The sequence below is a fragment of the Cervus canadensis genome, chromosome 7, assembly GCF_019320065.1.
Source record: "Cervus canadensis isolate Bull #8, Minnesota chromosome 7, ASM1932006v1, whole genome shotgun sequence".
NCBI lineage: Eukaryota > Metazoa > Chordata > Mammalia > Artiodactyla > Cervidae > Cervus > Cervus canadensis.
Genome location: NC_057392.1, coordinates 57,911,114 through 57,929,594, shown reverse-complemented (window position 1 = coordinate 57,929,594; position 18,481 = coordinate 57,911,114). Strand labels below are relative to the sequence as shown.

Here is an 18,481-nt window from a genome sequence, read left to right as displayed (position 1 = left end):
ATGTAGAAGCAACAGCAAGTTATTCAGAAGATCTAGCTAAGATAATTAATGAAGGTAGGGACACTAAATGACTTTATCATAGACGAAATAGCCTTATGTTAAAAGAAGATGCCTTGCCCTTTAGGACTTTTATAGCTAGAGAGGAGAAGTTAGTTCTTGGCTTCAAAACTTCAAAGGACAGAATGACTCTCTTGTTAGTGGCTAATGCAGCTCATGACTTGATGATGAAGCCAGTGCTAATTTACCATTCCCAAAATTCTGGGGCCCTTAAGAATTATGCTAACTTTGCTTTGCCTGGGCTCTATAAATGGAACAACAAAGTCTGGATGACAGCACATCTGCTTACAACATGGTTTACTAAATATTTTAAGCTTGTTGTTGAAACATACTGCTCAGAAAAAAGTTTCCTTTGAAAAAAATATTATGGCTCACTGACAATGCATCTGGTCATGTAAGGACTCTGATGGAGATATACAACAAAATTAGTATTGTTTTCATGCTTGCTAATACAGTTTCCATTCTGTAGCCCATGGATCAAAGAGGAATTTTGACTTTTAAGTTTATTATGTGAGAAATATATTTTATAAGGCTATAGCTGACATAGATAGTTCACTGATGGATCTGAGCAAGGTCAACTGAAAACCTTCTGGAAAGGGTGCACCATTCTAAATGCCATTAAGATCATTGGTGATTCATGGGAAAGGACAGAATATCAACATTAACAGGAGTTTGGAAGAAGTTTATTCCAACCCTCACAGATTACTTAGAGGGGTTCAAGACTTCATGGAGGAAGTCACTGCAGATGTGGTGGAAGTGGCAAGAGAATTAGAAGTAAAACCTGAGGATGTGACTGGATTGCTGCAATATCATGATAAAACTTGAACAGATGAGGTGTTGCTTCTTATGAATGAACAAAGAAAGTGTTTTCTTGAGATGGGATCCACTCCTGGTAGAATGCTGTAAAGATTGTTGATATGATAACGAAGGATTTATGTTACATAAACTTAATTGATAAAGCAGTAACAAGGTTTAAAAAGATTGACTCCAATTTTTAAAGAAGTTCTGTTGTGGGTAGAATATTGTCAGACTGCTTTGCATGCTACAGAGAAATCATTCGTGAAAGGAAGAGTCAGTAGACGTGGCGCACTTATTGTAAGTAATTGCCACAGCCACCCCAGCCTCCAGGAACCACCACCATGATCAATCAGCAGCCATCAACATAGAGGCAAGACCCTCCATCAACAAAGAAATTATTACTCACTGAAGGCTCAGATTATAGTTAGCATTTTTTAAGCAAGAATATATTTTTCAATGAAAATATGTACATTGTTTCTTTAGATATAATGCTCCTTCATAGAATAGTATAGTGTAAACAACTTTTATATGCAACAGGAAACCAGAGAATTGTGTGACTTGCTTTATTGCAACTTTTGCTGTAATGCAGTGGCCTGAAACTGAATTCATAATATCTCTGAGATATATCTCTACTGTACCTGAAAAAGATCATGTATGTATTCTGCCTTTGTTGGGTAGAGGGTTCTGTCAATGTATATCTTCTATATCCTTCCTTTTTATTTTTTATAATCAACATTTAATATTGCGTGGTTTGAGTGCACCATGTATTGGTTTGATGCATTTGTATATTACAATATGATTACCCCACTAACCTTTGTTGTTCAGTCGCTCAGTCATGTCTGACTCTTTGCAACCCCATGGACTGCAGCATGCCAGGCTTCCCTGTCCTTCATCATGTCCGAGAGCTAACTCAGGCACATGTCCATTGAGATGGTGATGCCATCCAAACATCTCATCCTCTGTCATCCGATTGTCCTCCTTTCAATCTTTCCTGGCATCAGGGTCTTTTCTAATGAGTCAGATCTTCACATCAGGTGGCCAAAGTATTGGAGCTTCAACTTCAGCATCAGTCCTTCCAATGAATATTCAGGATTGATTTCTTTTAGGATTGACTGGTTGGATCTCCTTGCAGTCCAAGACACTCTCAAGATTGTCTTCTCCAACACCACAATTCAAAAGCATCAATTCTTTGGCATTCAGCCTTCTTTATGGTCCAACTCTCACCTCACTAAATAACTACTGGAAAAACTATAGCTTTGACTCGAAGGACCTTTGTTGGCAAAGTAATGTCTTTGCTTTTTAATATGCTGTCTAGGTTGGTCATAGCTTTTTTTCCAAGGAGCAAGTGTCTTTTAATTTCATGGCTGCAGTCACCATCTGCAGTGATTTTGGAGCCCAAGAAAGTAAAATCTGTCACTGTTTCCATTGTTTCCCCATCTATTTGCCATGAAGTGATGGGGCCAGAGGCCATGACCTTAGTATTTTAAATGTTGAGTTTTAAACCAGCTTTTTCACTCTCCTCTTTCACCTTCATCAAGAGGCTCTCTAGTTCCTCTTCATTTTCTGCTATAGGGGTGGTGTCATCCACATATCTGAGGTTACTGATATTTCTCATGGCAGTCTTGATTCCAGCTTGTGCTCCATCCAGCTCAGCATTTCACATGATGTACTCTGCATGTAAGTTAAATATTCAAGGTGACAACATACAGCCTTGACTTACCGCTTTCTCAGTTTTGAGCCAGTCTGTTGTTCCATGTCTGGTTCTAACTGTTGTGTCTTGACCTGCATATACAGGTTTTTCAGGAGGCATGTAAGGTGGTCTGCTGTTCACATCTCTTTGAAGAATTTTCCACAGTTTGTTGTGATCCACACAGTCAAAGGCTTTGGTGTAGTCAATGAAGCAGAAGTAGGTATTCTTCTGAAATTCTCTTGCTTTTTCTATGATCCAGCGGATGTTTGCAATTTGATCTCTGGTTCCTCTGCCTTTTCTAAATCCAGCTTGAACATCTGGAAGTTCTCGGTTCACATACTGTTGAAGCATGGCTTGGAGAATTTTGAGCATTACTTTGCTAGCATGTGAGATGAGTGCAGTTGTGCAGTAGTTTGAATATTCTTTGGCATTGCCTTTCGTAGGGATTGGAATGAAAACTGTGACCTTTTCCAGTCCTGTGGCCACTGCTGAGTTTTCCAAATTTGCTGGCATATTGAGTGCAGCACTTTCACAGCATCATCTTGGAGGATTTGAAATAGCTCAGCTGAAATTCCATCACCTCCACTAGCTTTGTTCATAGTGATGCTTCCTAAGGCCCACTTGACTTCACATTCCAGGATGTCTGGCTCTCACCTGAGTGATCACACCATTGTGGTTATCTGGGTCATTAAGACGTTTTTTCTGTAATTCTTCTGTGTATTCTTGCCACCTCCTCTTAATATCTTCTACTTGTTATATCCTTACTATTTCTGTCCTTTATTGTGCCCATCTTTGCATGAAGTTTCCCCTTGGTATCTGATTTTCTTGAAGAGATCTCTGGTCTTTCCCATTCTGTTGGTTTCCTCTATTTCTTTGCATTGTTCATTTAGGAAGGCTTTCTTATCTCTATTTGCTATTCTTTGGAACACTGAATTCAGATGGGTATTTATTTCCTTTTCTCCTTTGCTTTTCACTTCTCTTCTTCTTTTTTTTTTTTTTTTTTTTTTTGCTTCTGGCACATTCCTTTTACTTTTCTATATATAAAGAGCCTATAAGGAAAAAAAAAACTTCTGAAACAAGATCATCCACTCTCTTATCATATATTTTCCATCTTCTTTTTCTTTTTTTTTACTATTTTATTTTTTTTCCATTTTTTTTTATTAGTTGGAGGCTAATTACTTTACACACTTCTCTTCTTTTCTCAGCTGTTTGTAAGGCCTCCTCAGACAACCATTCTGCCTCTTCGCATTTCTTTTTCTTGGGGATGGTTTTGAGCACCACCTCCTGTACATGTTATGAACCTCTGTCCATAGTCCTTCAGACTCTCTGTCTATCAGATCTAATCCCTTGAATCTATTTGTCACTTCCACTGTATAATCATAAGGGATTTGATTTAGGTCATACCTGAATGGCCTAATGGTTTTCCCTACTTTCTTCAATACAAGTCTGAATTTAGCAACAAGGAGTTCATGATCTGAGCTGCAGTCAGCTCCCAGTGTTGTTTTTGCTGACTGTATAGAGCCGCTCCATCTTTGGCTGCAAAGAATGTAATCAGTCTGATTTCGGTATTGACCATCCATTGATGTCCATGTGTAGAGTCATCTCTTGTGTTGTTGGAAGAGGGTGTTTGTTATGACCATTGCATTCTCTTGACAGAACTCAGTTAGCCTTTGCCCTGCTTCATTTTGTACTCCAAGGCCAATCTTGCCTATTACTCCAAGTATCTCTTGACTTCCTACTTTTGCATTCCAGTCCCCTATAATGAAGGACACTTTTTTTTTTTTTTTTTGGTGTTCATTCTAGAAAGTCTTGTAGGTCTTCATAAAAGTGTTCAACTTCTTTGGCATTAGTGGTTGGGATATAGATTTGGATTGTTGTGATATTGAATGGTTTGCCTTGGAAACAAACAGATCATTCTGAATCCAAGAACTGCATTTCAGACTCTCTTGTTGACTGTGAGGGCTACTCCATTTCTTCTAAGGGATTCTTCCCCACTGTAGTAGATATAACGGTCATCTGAATAAAATTCACCCATCCATCCATTTTAGTTCACTGATTCCTAAAATGTCAATGTTCACTCTTGCCATCTCCCATTTGACCACTTCCAATTTACCTTGATTTATGGACCTAACATTCCAGGTTCCTATGCAGTATTGTTCTTTGCAGCATTGGACTTCACTTTCACCACCAGCCACATTCACAGCTGGGCGTTGTTTCCACTTTGGCTCAGCCTGTTCATTCCTTCTGGAGCTCTCCGCTCTTCTCCAGGAGCATATTGGGCACCTCTTGACCTGGGGAGTTCATCTTTCAGTGTCATACCTTTTTGCCTTTTCATACCAGTAGCCTTAGCAAGCACCTTTATCATGTCAATAATTACCATTTCTTTTTTGTGTTGAGAATGGTAACAATCTAGTCTCTTAGCAATGTACAGTACAGTAGAATATTGTTGACTCTGATCACTGTGTTGTGCCTTAGATCTTCAGAACTTATTTCTCTACTAGTTACAAGGTTATCCTCTTTAACAACATCCCCCCCATCACCCCTAACCTCCCAGCCCCTAGTAACCACCATTCTACTTTCTGTTTTTACAAGTCCAGCTTTTCTTTTTTTTTTTAAGTCCAGCTTTTCTAAATTCCACTTGTAAGTGATACCATCAACATTTGTCCTTCTTTGTCTGACTTCTCTCTTTGTATAATACCCTCTAGGTCCATCCTGTAAGGTTTCCTTCTTTTGTGACTGAATAATATTTCATTGTGTGTGTGAGGATGTGAGATATATATATATATATATATAGATATAGATATATATATAGATAGATATATATATATATATACACACATACATGGGTGAGCATGTATCTCGTCAAGATGTTGATTTCAATTCCTTCTGATACATACTCAGCAGTGAGATTGCTGGATGATATGATAGTTCAGTTTTTAAAATGTTTTGAGGAACTGCCATACTGTTTTCCATAATAACTGTACCAATCTACATTCCTACCAACAGTGTGTAAGGGGTCCCTTTCTCCACATCCTCTCCAACATTGGTTATCCCTTACCTTTTTTTTTATGAAAACCATCCTAACTGGTGTGAGGTGATACATCACTGCAGTTTTGCTTTGCATTTCCCTCATAAGTGATGTTGAACACTTTTTCATGTATCTGTTATTCTTTGGTATGTCTTCTTTGAAAAAATGTTCAGATCCTTTGCCCATTTTTTAAATTGGGTATATCTTCTGTAATCTTCATATTTGTTCTCTCATTTCTTGAGAGAAATATGGAAATCTGACTGTAAGATCTATTTCTCCTTGCATTTCTATCACTTTTTAACTTATGTATTTTAAGCTGTTAGATGTGTAGATGTTTAGGATTGTTATGTCCTCCTGATGAATTGATTTCTTTATCATTATGAAATAATATATCCCTGACTACTTTGGATCATGTCAGTTGTCCACAAAGATAATTAAAATTAATATTGTCCCCAAAGATCTATTAGGTTCCTTACCATTTGGCTAAAACCAATTTGGACCATCTGTAATACTTTTCATAGCTTAATCACATTTTTATCTTGGCTAACCACTGAGTTTTTCATCTCAGAGAAACTTCATATATTAATTGGTTCCCTTAAAATGCCTGTTTTATCTCAGTTATACCACTTCTGGGGCTTCCCAGGTGGCACTAGTGGTAAAGAATCCACCTACCAGTGCAAGGGACGCAAGAGACTCGGGTTTGATCCCTGGGTCAGGAAGATCCCCTGAAGAAGGAAATGGTACTTCAGTCCAGAATTCTTGCCTGGAAAATTCCATGGGCAGAGGAGCTTGGCAGGCTGCAGTCCATGGGGCCTCAAAGAATTGGACAGGACTGAGCACGTGCACACACACTACCATACCACTTCTAATTGAGTTACTTTGAGGGTGGGTCAAACAAAACTAAACCGTAAATAAGAAGATATCAAAAGGTTTGCCTTTTTTTTTTCCCCTAGGTAAAAATATCCCCATCCTGTCATCCATCCAAAGGGGATCCTGCTATTAAAAAGGTGAGTGAGTTTTATTGGAAGAAAGCCAACTTCCTCCTTCTGTGTGTGTGTGTTCTCCTCTATTGAACAGTGTTCTCAAAATGAGTGATTTTTAATCATCTAAATGCTGTCAAAAGTTCTTTCTGATTGGATGCCTTAAATGGGTGTCACCGGAGCTCTTTGACTTTTCCAGAGAAGCCAATTGGGGGTTTGAGTCTAGCATCAGTCTCCTGGCAACTAGGGACTTTCATTGTTCTAGAATTCCTGTGTGTGTACTATTTGCTGAATTGCTTCAGTTGTGTCCGACCCTTCACAACCCTATGGACTGTAGCCTGCCAAGCAACTCTGTCTGGGATTCTCCAGGATCGGGTTGTCATGCCCTCCTCCAGGAGATCTTCCTGACCTAAGGATCGAACCCACGTCTCATGTCTCATGCATTGGCAGGAAGGTTCTTTACTACTAGCACCAAATGGGCATCCTGGTATCAGTGAGTGATAGCAGATGAAAGATATTCTAAGGATGAAAGGTTTTTCTTAACAATGTACCATCCCTCCAGGTGGCTGTTCCTGAAACAAATTAGTCTGAGGTGTTAACATTTCAGCAGGTATCAGCTAAGTAAGTCCTCATAAATACTCATGAGATAGAACTTCTATCTGTGCTATTTCACCCCTTGACTGTAAACTCTGTGGCACAGATAGAGTGTGTCTTTCAACCAAGTAATTCTCAGATGATGCCAAGAGAACCACTAAAATCCTTTTCTTTATCCGGCTGCAGCAGTACAGTGGAAACATAGCCAACAGATTGGCATTTTTGCTATGCTCTCTTTTTCTGTTTTTATTTTTCTGATAGTTGAAGTGTCCCTGGTTGAAGGTTTGCTTTCCTTGCCCCCCCCCTTTTTTAAACAATTTCACAGCATCCATGTCGGCAAAGGCTTGTATAATAGAACAAAAATAACAACTTGCTGGCCCTGTTGACTTAACAGCAGGTTCTAGCTTCAAAGCATTGTGCCAAAAACGGGTCCTTTTTCTCTGCCTTCGAATCCTCTGAGACTGCTTCAAAGGAAAAAAAAAAAAAATAGAAGCAAAATATGTTGTCTGAAAAGCCCTAGAACATGTTGCACATGAAGACCTCTTTCACTCTTGTCAAGGCAGCAAGGGCAGGCAAGACAGTGGTGCTGATTGCTGCCGCCCAGAACCATCACACCGTAACATGAGGAGCTGGAAAGGGCATCAGCCACTTAGTCCCACCCAGTAAGCAAAGGAGGAAACTGGACTCTAGAGGGAAATGTTTTTGCCTCTCTCAGCTGTTACATGGAACACACTTCTAGCACAGTGGTTAAAAACCCATACTTTGGGTTCAGCCAGACTTGGATTCAAAGATCAACTCTTCTACTTCTTTATTTGAATAACCTCAAGTCAGCCTCCCTGTTTCCTTCTCTGTAAAAGGATAATACTACCTCTCAGAACTTAAAGATTAAATGAGAAACAATTTAAGTGCCTACCACTGTGCCTGACACATATTAAATGCTCCATAAATTATAATTGGCATTAAAACACAAGTCTTCCCCAACTCCTAGACTAATGTCCTTTCACTTTGTTATGCTACTGATATTATTGTCCGTTCAGCAGATATTTCTTTGTACTAGATAATGAGCTAAGAAGCTCATTATAGAGATGAGAAATAACATCCATGTTCTCAAGGACCTCAGCCTTTAGTGGAAAAGGTAGACAGGTGCCCTGACAGTTACCTTGCAATTTGACACATGCCATGCAGGATGATGGGGTGCTGCAAGAACGCGGGGGAGAAGCCCTGTTTTAAAATTACCAACCTCAGTTAGTACAACTCTTATATTCTTTAGGTACAGAGTCCAATTAAGAAATTTGAGAAATGGTTAGCTGCTCCCCTACTAGATTATAATGAAATTATAGTGAAATTATAATGAAATTATAGATTATAATGAAAGCAAATCCAACCATACTTAAAGACATTTATTAAATTAATATCTCAAAATTAATACATATTTTGAATACCTTTTAGCAATGAGAGACCATTTCTAATATTTAACATTCTGATTATCAAGCCATTAATTTTACCAACGGAAAATTTTTCTGTTGATCTCTGAGCTAATGAGCCAAGTTGTAGGTGTTAGTCCATATATGAACTGCTAAAGGGCTCTTAGGAACCTCCTTTGGAAATTCATATAAGCTGCCATCTCTGAAATGTGGATTCTTGGTTAGGGCCACTGACCACCCCTGACTTGAAGCCCTAACTTAACAGCATGTGCTTAATACCTCACTGGTTACAGTATTTAGAAAAACTTTAAAATGTACATCATAACAGGTGCCTCTCCGAGACTAAGAGAAGAGACCAGGGAAGGCTTCCCAGTGGAGGTAGAGTTTATCCAGCCTGGAAACAAGGGAAAAGGTATTCTTGGCAGATACGGGTAAACACAGCACATTTCAGGAAATGGGGACTGTTCTGCTTATCTTAATTAAATATGGGAGCTTGCAGCAGCCCAGTGAAATAAACAAGAGTCCAGATCACAGAGCCTGTGAAGTTTGCTTTTCATCTCAAGTATAAGTGCTCCCATCAAACATGAGGTTTGAGGTAGAAAGACCATTTAGAAGAAACAAAGTCCTAAGCCTGTGCCATGTTAATGGAATGAGGAGGTGAGGTAGATTCGAGTCTTAGCCTTTTTTGTCTCCTACGGAGAAGGAAATGGCAACCCACTCCAGTACTCTTGCCTGGAAAATCCCATGGACCAAGGAGCCTAGTAGGCTACAGTCCATGGGGTCGCAAAGAGTTGGACATGACTGAGCGACTTCACTTCACACCCTTTTGACACCCTAAGTCTAAGTTAGGTGTCCTTCCTTTTTTGAGCTCTCAGAGTACTCTGAACTCATTTCTACCAACATGCTTACCAGGCTGTGTTGAAATTACCTCTTTGCTTATATGTGTCCCCCACTAGACCCTCCGCCACAGAAGGGCAGGGCCCACAGCAGTTGTGTTTCTTCTTGTCCCTCTAAGTGTAGAACAGAGTACGCAATCACTCAGGAGTTGTTTTGTGAATGAGAGAGACCTAAGATTCCACAGACTTCATATTTGTTTGGGGGACTCAAGGGAGGAGAGGAAGTCTCTGCTGAATAACTCTAGAAAAGAACCAATGAAACATCATTGCTGTCCTGGGCTTGTATTCCCAGCATGGTCAGCTCCTTACTGTTTGAGCTCAGTCAGCACGATCAGCGTGAGGCTCAGCGTTTCGTTGTTACTTCCTTAGTTCGGTGTGTGTATCTGTGTTTGTATGTGCATGTCTGTGTATTCTGGTTGTCGTCTTGGGTCTGCAGTCATCTTCCCAAAGCTGCAGTGACAGATGGGAGCACCAGCAGTATCTGTTGAGCAGTGTGACTGCCAGAGTGACATGTGTAAGAAACACAAAAGAGCAGCAGTGTTCTTGATTTGAGCCAAAGCTTTTCTGTTGACCAGTAACCACAGAACGTGTTTGGTGACTCTGCCGTCAGCGTTGGCCCTGCCAAGAGCCATATTCAAGTGCTGAGGAGCCGGGAGCCATGTTCTGTCGGGTCCTGCTGGCTTGGGGTGGGTGTCTCATGGAGGAGTCACTCTATTCTGCTGCCATGTCAGGACCTGACAGATTCCATGAGCATTTATTTTAGAAAGGTATTTTAGAAATTCCTTTGGAAAGCTCTGGATTAGAAATACTTATCATGTGTAATAATTTATCTGTGGTGTTTAAAATTTGTATACCATATTTTTTGTATATAAAATTTCTTCTTAATGCACTCTGATAAGTTCAATAAAAAAGTAGGAAGACACATATACTTAGGAAGTAGGAAGACACATATACCTAGGACTTCTGTATCTTGGATGTATCTTGATCTTGGATGACTAGAAATTTGAAAATTAGATGCATTTTCCTTAGATAGAAATTGTCATAAAGTCCATTGCAATAAACTCCCTAGCATAGATCAAGATTGGAGGTACTTGTCAGTGTTTGAGGTGGATTAAAGAAGTGTAGAGAGTTAGTGGAAGGCAGCATTAAAAACCTCTTAGCTTTAATGCATCACTTCTTCACTACACTAGAAGCACCAACCAGGAACTTGTATGGCAAAGTTGACATTGTTGTTCAGTCACTCAGTCATGTCCAACTCTTTGCGACTCCATGAACTGCAGCACACCAGACTTCCCTGTCCTTCACTATCTCCCAGAGTTTGCTCAGACTCGTCCATTGAGTCGATGATGCCATCCAGCCATCTCATTCTCTGTCGCCCCCTTCTCCTCCTGTCTTCTGTCTTTCCCAGCATCAGGGTTTTTTCCAGTCAGTTAGCTCTTTGCATCAGGTGGACAAAGTATTGGAGCTTCAGCATCAGTCATTCCAATGAATATTCAGAATGAACAATTGCATTGTTACATGCATAATAATCAGAGAAAGCAGTTTTGTCTTATTCTTGATTACAAAAGCATGGTTACACTCTCTGAGCCATCCCTGTTTTAGATGAGCTTTCTCTGCTATTGTGGAAGCATGAGGGGCTGGGTACTCTGGCTGGTGGAACCCACTAGTTAGAGGTACAGTCAATGTTCTCTTCTTCCAGTTAGGGACAAAACTGGGAGTGACAGAGTGGGAAGCCTTTCTAATAGTTCTGGGTAAATTCAGTAAATATTCAATAAGCCTATAACATGCCAGGCTCTTAACAACACAAGTTAATGGTGACTGAACTGGTGGATTTAATAGCCAAGCCTCCCAGAAATTGGTGCACAATTTCACATGTAATATCAGAATTTAGAGCTGACTTTTTTTTCTGAAATGTTCTGGTGAGGTAGAATTTTTATAGATGATTCCAAGTCTTGCCAGTCATGTCAGGAATGTAGATGACTGTATTTGCTCATGATTTTTTATTAAATTATGGAGTGGGAAGTTTTTTGTTTTTTGTTTTTTTAAGGAAAAAGCCTCATAGAACCACTGTTTCCATAGCAACAGGAAGAGCTGGCTGCTTTTCCTGTCTCAGCTGACCAGCCCAAGAATGACTGGTTGATAGTTTCACAAAAGTCAAAGGAACACAAAAGGAAAAAGCTCTGAGAGAGAGATGCAACATTTTCTAGCTGTTGTGTGATGATGGCTTAAATCAAGATTCATTTGCCTTTTTTATTTAATTGAAGTGCAGTTGAGGTACAATATTATATAAGTTGTTGTTGTTCAACCACCAAGCTGTGTACGACTCTTTACAACCCCATGGACTGTATGTAGCACGCCAGGTTTCCCTGTCCCTCACCATCTCCCCTAGGTTCATATCCATTGAATTGGTGATGCCATCCAACTATCTCATCCTCTGTCACCCTCTTCTTCTGCCTTCAGTCTTTCCCAGCATCAGGGTCTTTTCCAATGAGTCAATAAGTTACAGGTATACAATATAGTGATTCACAATTTTTAAAGGTTATAGTCCATTTATAGTTATTATAAAATATTGGCTATATTCCCTGTGTTGTACAATGTATCCTTGTAGCTTATTTTATATATAATGGTTTGTTCTTCCCCCTCCTACCCTTATATTTCCTGTCCCCACTGGTAGCCACTAGTTTGTTCTATCTGTGAGTCTGTTTCTTTTTTCTGAGACATTCACTAGTTTGTTGTATTTTTAAAATTCTGCATATAAGTGATATCATATACTATTTGTCTTTTCTCTGATTTATTTCACTTAGCATAATACCTTCCACATCCATCTATGTTGCTGCAAGTAGCAAAATTTCATTCTCTTTTATGGCTGAGTAGAATTCCATTGTATGTATATGCATCTTTATTTTTTCATCTGTTGATGAATACTTAGGTTGCTTCCAGTTGTTTTTTTGTAATTGTAAATAATCCTTCTATGAATTATTAGGGTGCGTGTATCTTTTCAAATTAGTGTTTTGAGGGTTTTTTTGAATATATACCCAAGGAGTGGAATTTCTGGATTATGTAGTAGTTTTATTTTTAGCTTAATAAGAAACCTCCATACTGTTTTCCACAGTGGCTGCACAATTGACATTCCCATCAACAGCATAGGAGGGTTCCCTTTTCTCTACATTGTTGCCAACATTTATTATTTGTGTTTTTAATGTTGAGTTATATGAGCTATTTATTTTGGATATTAACCTCTTATAAGTCATGTCATTTGCAAATACTTTCTCTCATTCAGTAGGTTGTCTTTTTTGTTGATGGTTTCCTTCACTATGCAATAGCTTTTAAGTTTAATTAGGTCCCGTTTGTTTATGTTTCCTTCTGTCTCCATTACTCTAGGAAATGGAGCCAAAAAAGTACTGCCACAATTTATGTCAAAGAGTGTTCTTCCTGTGTCTTTCTCTAGGAGTTTTATGATTTTAGGTCTTACATTTAGGTCTTTAATTCAATTTGAGTTTATTTTTGCGTATGGTGTTACAGAATGTTCTAATTTCACATATAACTGTCCATTTTTCCCCGCACCACTTGAAGAGATTGTCCTTTCTCCACTGTATATTCTTGCATGCTTTGTTGTAGATTATTGACCATAAGTGCATGGATTTCTTTCTGAACTTTATTCTGTTCCATTGATCTATGTGTTGGTTTTTGTGTCAGTACCATACTGTTCTGATTGCTGTAACTTTGTAGTATAAGCTGAAGTCATTGGCCTTTTTGTGCCTCACCCTTAACTCTCCTGCAAAGGTGCGGTTCCTCATGAACAACAAAATGATAGCCCCTCCTTAAAGTATTTGTCTTAGAAAAACTTAGATACATATTATATCCAGATGTGACTTCCATGCCTCTATTGATTTAACAAACAGAGCAACCGGCGGATGTGATTTGATCTTTGTTTTTGCATAGACAGGGTAGAAGATCTCAGCAGGCCAAGGGACCTCTTTATGCTGATGTGAAGAAGCTGAGGTGCAGTCGCCTTCAGATATCTGGAGGGTGCTGATTTGGAAGTTAGAAACGTCGTTTGTATTGGGTTAGCCAAAAATTTCATTTAGGCTGAACTACTGGGTGCCAAAAATTTCGTTTGGGTTTCCTGAATGAAATTTTTGGCCAACCCAATTCAAAGAATGCTTCTGACTTCCAAATTTTTGGCCAACCCAGTAAGTAGTTCAGAGGACAGACTAGTACTTAAGGGTAAATACTGCGTAAATGATGATGTTGGTTTAGTATGAGAATTTTCTTACATTACCTATTACCAGAGGTATGCAAGTAGTGGCAGGATGTCTGTCTCTCAAAGCTGCTACAGAGGTATTCTTGCTCTGGGTGAGAGGTTGGACTGGTTGATTTTTAGATCTTTTGGAAGGTTAAGATCTTATGAGTCTATAGTTGCATTAAACAAGTAGCATGCTCGTTAATATGCTGAATGATTTTAGTTAGACCCTAACACCCAGTCTGAATTAATAGAATATGTTGTCTATCAAAGAAAAACAGAGTTGGATTTAGATATGAAGAGATTTCATTCAAAAGAATTACTGACATAAGGGGAGGGAGGTATTACAATAGAAGGGAGGAGGCTATTACCATAGGGGGAACATTTTGACTAAATGTTCTGCAAGGGTCTCAAAGATCAGGCAGAAAGGAAATTTCTTTTATAGAGGCAGGTAAGCAAGTCTAGAAAGGACCAGATATGGGGGAGTAGGTGGCAGAATCAGACAGTGATGAAGAAATGTCTTTTCCTGATGTCAGCTGGTTCTCAGATGATATCATTAAGGAGAGGTTGTATGCTGGCTTGAGCAGAGGGTGGGTCAGAAACTTGGGAGGAGAGAAGCCTAGCTAACATTTGGTCATCGGTTGGCAAGCATTTTGTTCTAATCAATCAGTGAGGACAGGCACCTCAGCTAATCTTTTTTGAGGCAAAGAATGGAAGTTTGGTAGGTGTGTGTCTGGCTTTGTCATGCATATGCCTGAGGACTAGCTAGGTCTTCTCTGAGTCTTATGAGGAGGGGTGGTTCTTTCTGTTCTGGAAAACAGGTTAAGAGGAATTTCCCTATCTGACTGTTTTCCAGGAGCTCATGGCTCAGGTACAGTTTGACATGGTCATAGATCTGACTGTTGCTGCCATGTTCATTCCTATTCTTGTTTATTTATTTAACGTATTGTTGGTTTACAGTGTTGTGTTAAATTTTTTTGTACAGCAGAGTGACTCAGTTATATACATATATACATTCTTTTTCATTCTGGTTTATCCCAGGATATTGAATGTAGTGCCCTGTGCTATGTAATAGGAAATTGTGTATCCATTCTGTAGGTCATAGTTTGCATCTACCAATCCCAAACTCCTAATCCGTCCTTCTTCTGCCCCTCTCCCCCTTGGCAGCCACAAGTCTGTTCTCTCTTTGAGTCTGTTTCTGTTTTGTAGATTGGTTCCTTTTTGCCATAGTTTAGATTCCACATAAAAGTGATATCATATATTTGTCTTTCTGACTGACTTCACTTAGTATGATGATTGCTAATTGCATCCATGTTGTTGCAGATGGCATTATTTTGTTCTTTTTTATGGCTGAATAGTATTCCATTTTATTTATGTACCATGTCTTATTTATCCATTCATCTGTCAGTGGACATTTAGGCCATTTCTGTGTCTTGGGTATTGTGAATAGTATTGCTGTGATCATACAGGTGCATCTTTTTTCTTTTTTTTAGTTTTATTTTTTGAACTTCTTTTATATTGGTGTATAGCTGATTAACAGTGTTGTGACAGTCTCAGGTGAACAGTGAAGCGCCTCAGCCATACATACGCATGTGCCCACTCTCCTCCAAACCCCCCTCCCATTCAGGCTGCCACATAACATTGAGCAGAGGTCCATGTACTGTACAGTAGGTCCTTGTTGATTATCCATTTTAAATATAGCAGTGTGTACGTGACCATCCCAAACTACCTAACTATCCCTTCCCTGGCAACCATAAGTTCGTTTTTTAAGTCTTTGAGTCTCTTTCTGTTTTGTTAAGTTCATTTGTATCATTTCTAAAAGGTATTGTTTTTCTACATTCTCTTTCTGCTATTTCATTGTTAGTGTAAAGAAATGCAACCAATTTCTGGATGTTAATCTTGTGCCCTGCTATGTTGTTGAGCTCATTTGTCAGTTCTAGTAGTTTTTGTGTGGAGTCTTTAAGATTTTCTGTATATAGTATCATGTCATCTACAGACAGTGACAGTTTTACCTCCTCTTCCAATTTGAATATGAACAATTATATGTCAACAAATTTGACAACCTAGAAGAAACAGACAACTTTCTAGAAACACACAGTCCATGAAAATTGAATAAAAAAGAAACAGATGATTTGAACAGACCAATCACTAGAAGTGAAATAGAATCTGTAATTTAAAAACAAACAAAAACTCCCTACAAACTAAAGTCCAGAACCAGATGGCTTCACAGGCAAATTCTACCCAACATCCAAAGAAGAACCTTTACTGATCCTTCTCAGACTCTTCCAAAAGACTGAAGAGGAGGGAGCACTCCCAAAGACATTCTGTAAAGCCACCATCACCCTGATACCAAAACCAAAGATACCACCAAAAAAGAAAATTACAGTTCAAAACCTTTCATAGTGAATATAGATGCAAAAATTCACAACACAATTTTAGTTAACCACATCTGTGATCTAAAGATCATACACTGTGACCAAGTGGAATTCATCCCAAGTTCACAAGGATAGTTCAGCATATGCAAATTAATGTGATATACTACATTAACAAAAGAAAAGACAACCACACAGTCATCTCAATAAATACAAAAAAAAAACCCATTTGACAGAATTCAACATCTTTTCATGATAAGTCTTATCAAAATGGATACAGAGGGAATGTATCTCAACTTATTAAAAGCTATTTATGACAAACCCACAGCCAGTATAATCCTCAACAGTGAAAAGCTGAAAGCTTTCCCACTAACATCTGAAACAAGATAAGGATGCCCACTGTCAGTCCACTTCTGTTCAATAGAGTATTGGAGTCCTAGCCACAGCAATCAGACAAGAAAAAGATACCCAAATTGGAAGGGAAGAGGTAAACTACATGCATAAACTGCATGTCATTGTATGCAGATGACATGATATTATATATAAAAAACCTCATTCTTTTCCATGATTATGACCTGAAGTCCATGACCTGGGCTTTTCTGAAACCTGCCTATTAGTCCTCAGGTAGAAAGAGAGAATGTCAGTGAGAAACAGTTACTAAGAAGGACAGCAGTGATCATTTGTTTATGGCACTAATCCTTCTCTACTATAATTGTATGTATCTTCTGGCTTGAAAAGTGAGACTAGCCAAGGGTCCCAAGGGATCTCAGAATTCTTACCCAGTGTGCAGATCCCATTCCTCACCCATTTTTTAATTGCATTAATTGTGTTTTTTTTTAATTAATAAACTTTGTTAGAGCAGTTTCAAGTTTATGGAAAATTTGAACAGAAAATATGCAGTTACCGTATATCCCCTCACCCCAGTTCCCCTGTTATTAACCTCTAGCATTTCTGTGGTATGTGTATTACACTTAATAAGCCACCATTATTATTAACTAAAATCAATTGTTTACACTACAGTCATATGTACAGTTTACATCACCTAATCATCATTCCCTCCCTCCCTGCAAGTTCTGGAAACTGCTGTGTTTTTTTCATTTCTTTGTTTTTTAACTGTCTACATAGTTTTTTCTTTTCCAGAATGTCATATTGTTGGATAGCGTGCAGCCTTTTCCTTCTCTAGGTTCTGTTTCTATAAATTGAACCAGAACCACGTTAACTTTTTTAGCAGCCATTTTGTAAGGCTGATTCAACTATGTTTGATAGCAAACTCCTGATTCTGTCCACACATGCTGCTGGTCCTACCCTATGTAAATAAATCAGTTTCTAGAGTCAATACAGGGCTTTTCTTATTATTGTTTCAGTTTATAACCTTTGGGAGTCATGTATTTTCATACCATGCATGTTGACCTGTTTTATGTTTATCCAAGCCATGGATAAAATATTTGTACCGAACAAAGCCAGGAATAAGAGCCCTGTAGCTGATCATGAGAGACCTAGTCACGTTATTTATTAGTCACCATACTTTGGCAGTTGAAGGTTAATGGACATGATTTTTCAGCTTCTTAATGTGACACCTTAATATTCTGCTTCTTAATTATGAACAGTTGACAAGATTGTTTCCACTGAGTAGAATCCAGTCATATGAGATCATATACATATGTGAGACCACATCAGAGCCAGTGGTGGTTTTTTATTCTATCTTTGGTCCCCTCTCAGTATATAGAAGTATATAATAAGTAGTGCTTATCAAAACAAGTAGTGCCATCATGTCTACCATCTCCTTGGAATTTTGGACCCTACCACAGTTCAGAGTATTGAGCAGCTTACGGAAGGGCCTTTCCTCTCCAACAGTATTCCTGATGAAGCTTTTCAACCTTCCTAAAATACATGGCAGAGATCTTTTCTCTTCAGCATGTGTGACAGAGCAGCCAACAGCTTACTGTTTTGCATTAAAAACAAATCAGTAGGCCATTCTTAATTGCACTCTGTTGAAATATCACCTATTTGTAAAGGTCATAGACTCCAAACAGCAGAGCTTTGCAGAGTTTCAATTGCTTTAATGTACGTGATGTTCCTGAGTGGCTGGCTGATATCCTGTTACCCAGAGTACAGCCTTCTGTCTGGACCACTGTCCCAAATCAGTTACTGTGTCACCCCTGAAAGCTCCCAGTCCTTTCATGAAATATCATAACATTGAATCGAGTATGTACAGCAAACAGTGAGAAATCTTCTTTGGTTAAAGGAAAAGAAGATGAAGAGTGGGTATTTACTTAATATGGCGTGTTCTGTCTGACAGGTCACTGCTTTGGGACTTTTGTGGGTTTCGTTGTTTTCTGTACATATCCCACAGGCACTCTAGTTGTGATTCTGTTTTGACATGAATACGTTTTAGCCCC

The 18,481-nt window shown here is 38.8% G+C and overlaps 1 protein-coding gene across 5 annotated transcripts in view; it reads left to right on the top strand.

Annotated features, from left to right (window-relative positions):
* Window positions 1-18,481, top strand: part of VPS8 (VPS8 subunit of CORVET complex) — a 285,565-nt gene that overhangs the window by 243,020 nt on the left and 24,064 nt on the right. For 4 of the 5 annotated variants that reach the window (XM_043473511.1, XM_043473510.1, XM_043473512.1 and 1 more), the window contains one exon: window positions 6,527-6,580. The exons of the other annotated variant lie outside the window; for it this stretch is intronic. In XM_043473511.1, coding sequence (XP_043329446.1) covers window positions 6,527-6,580 — 54 coding nt within the window. The remainder of the gene's footprint in view (window positions 1-6,526; window positions 6,581-18,481) is intronic. 5 annotated transcript variants of the gene reach the window in all.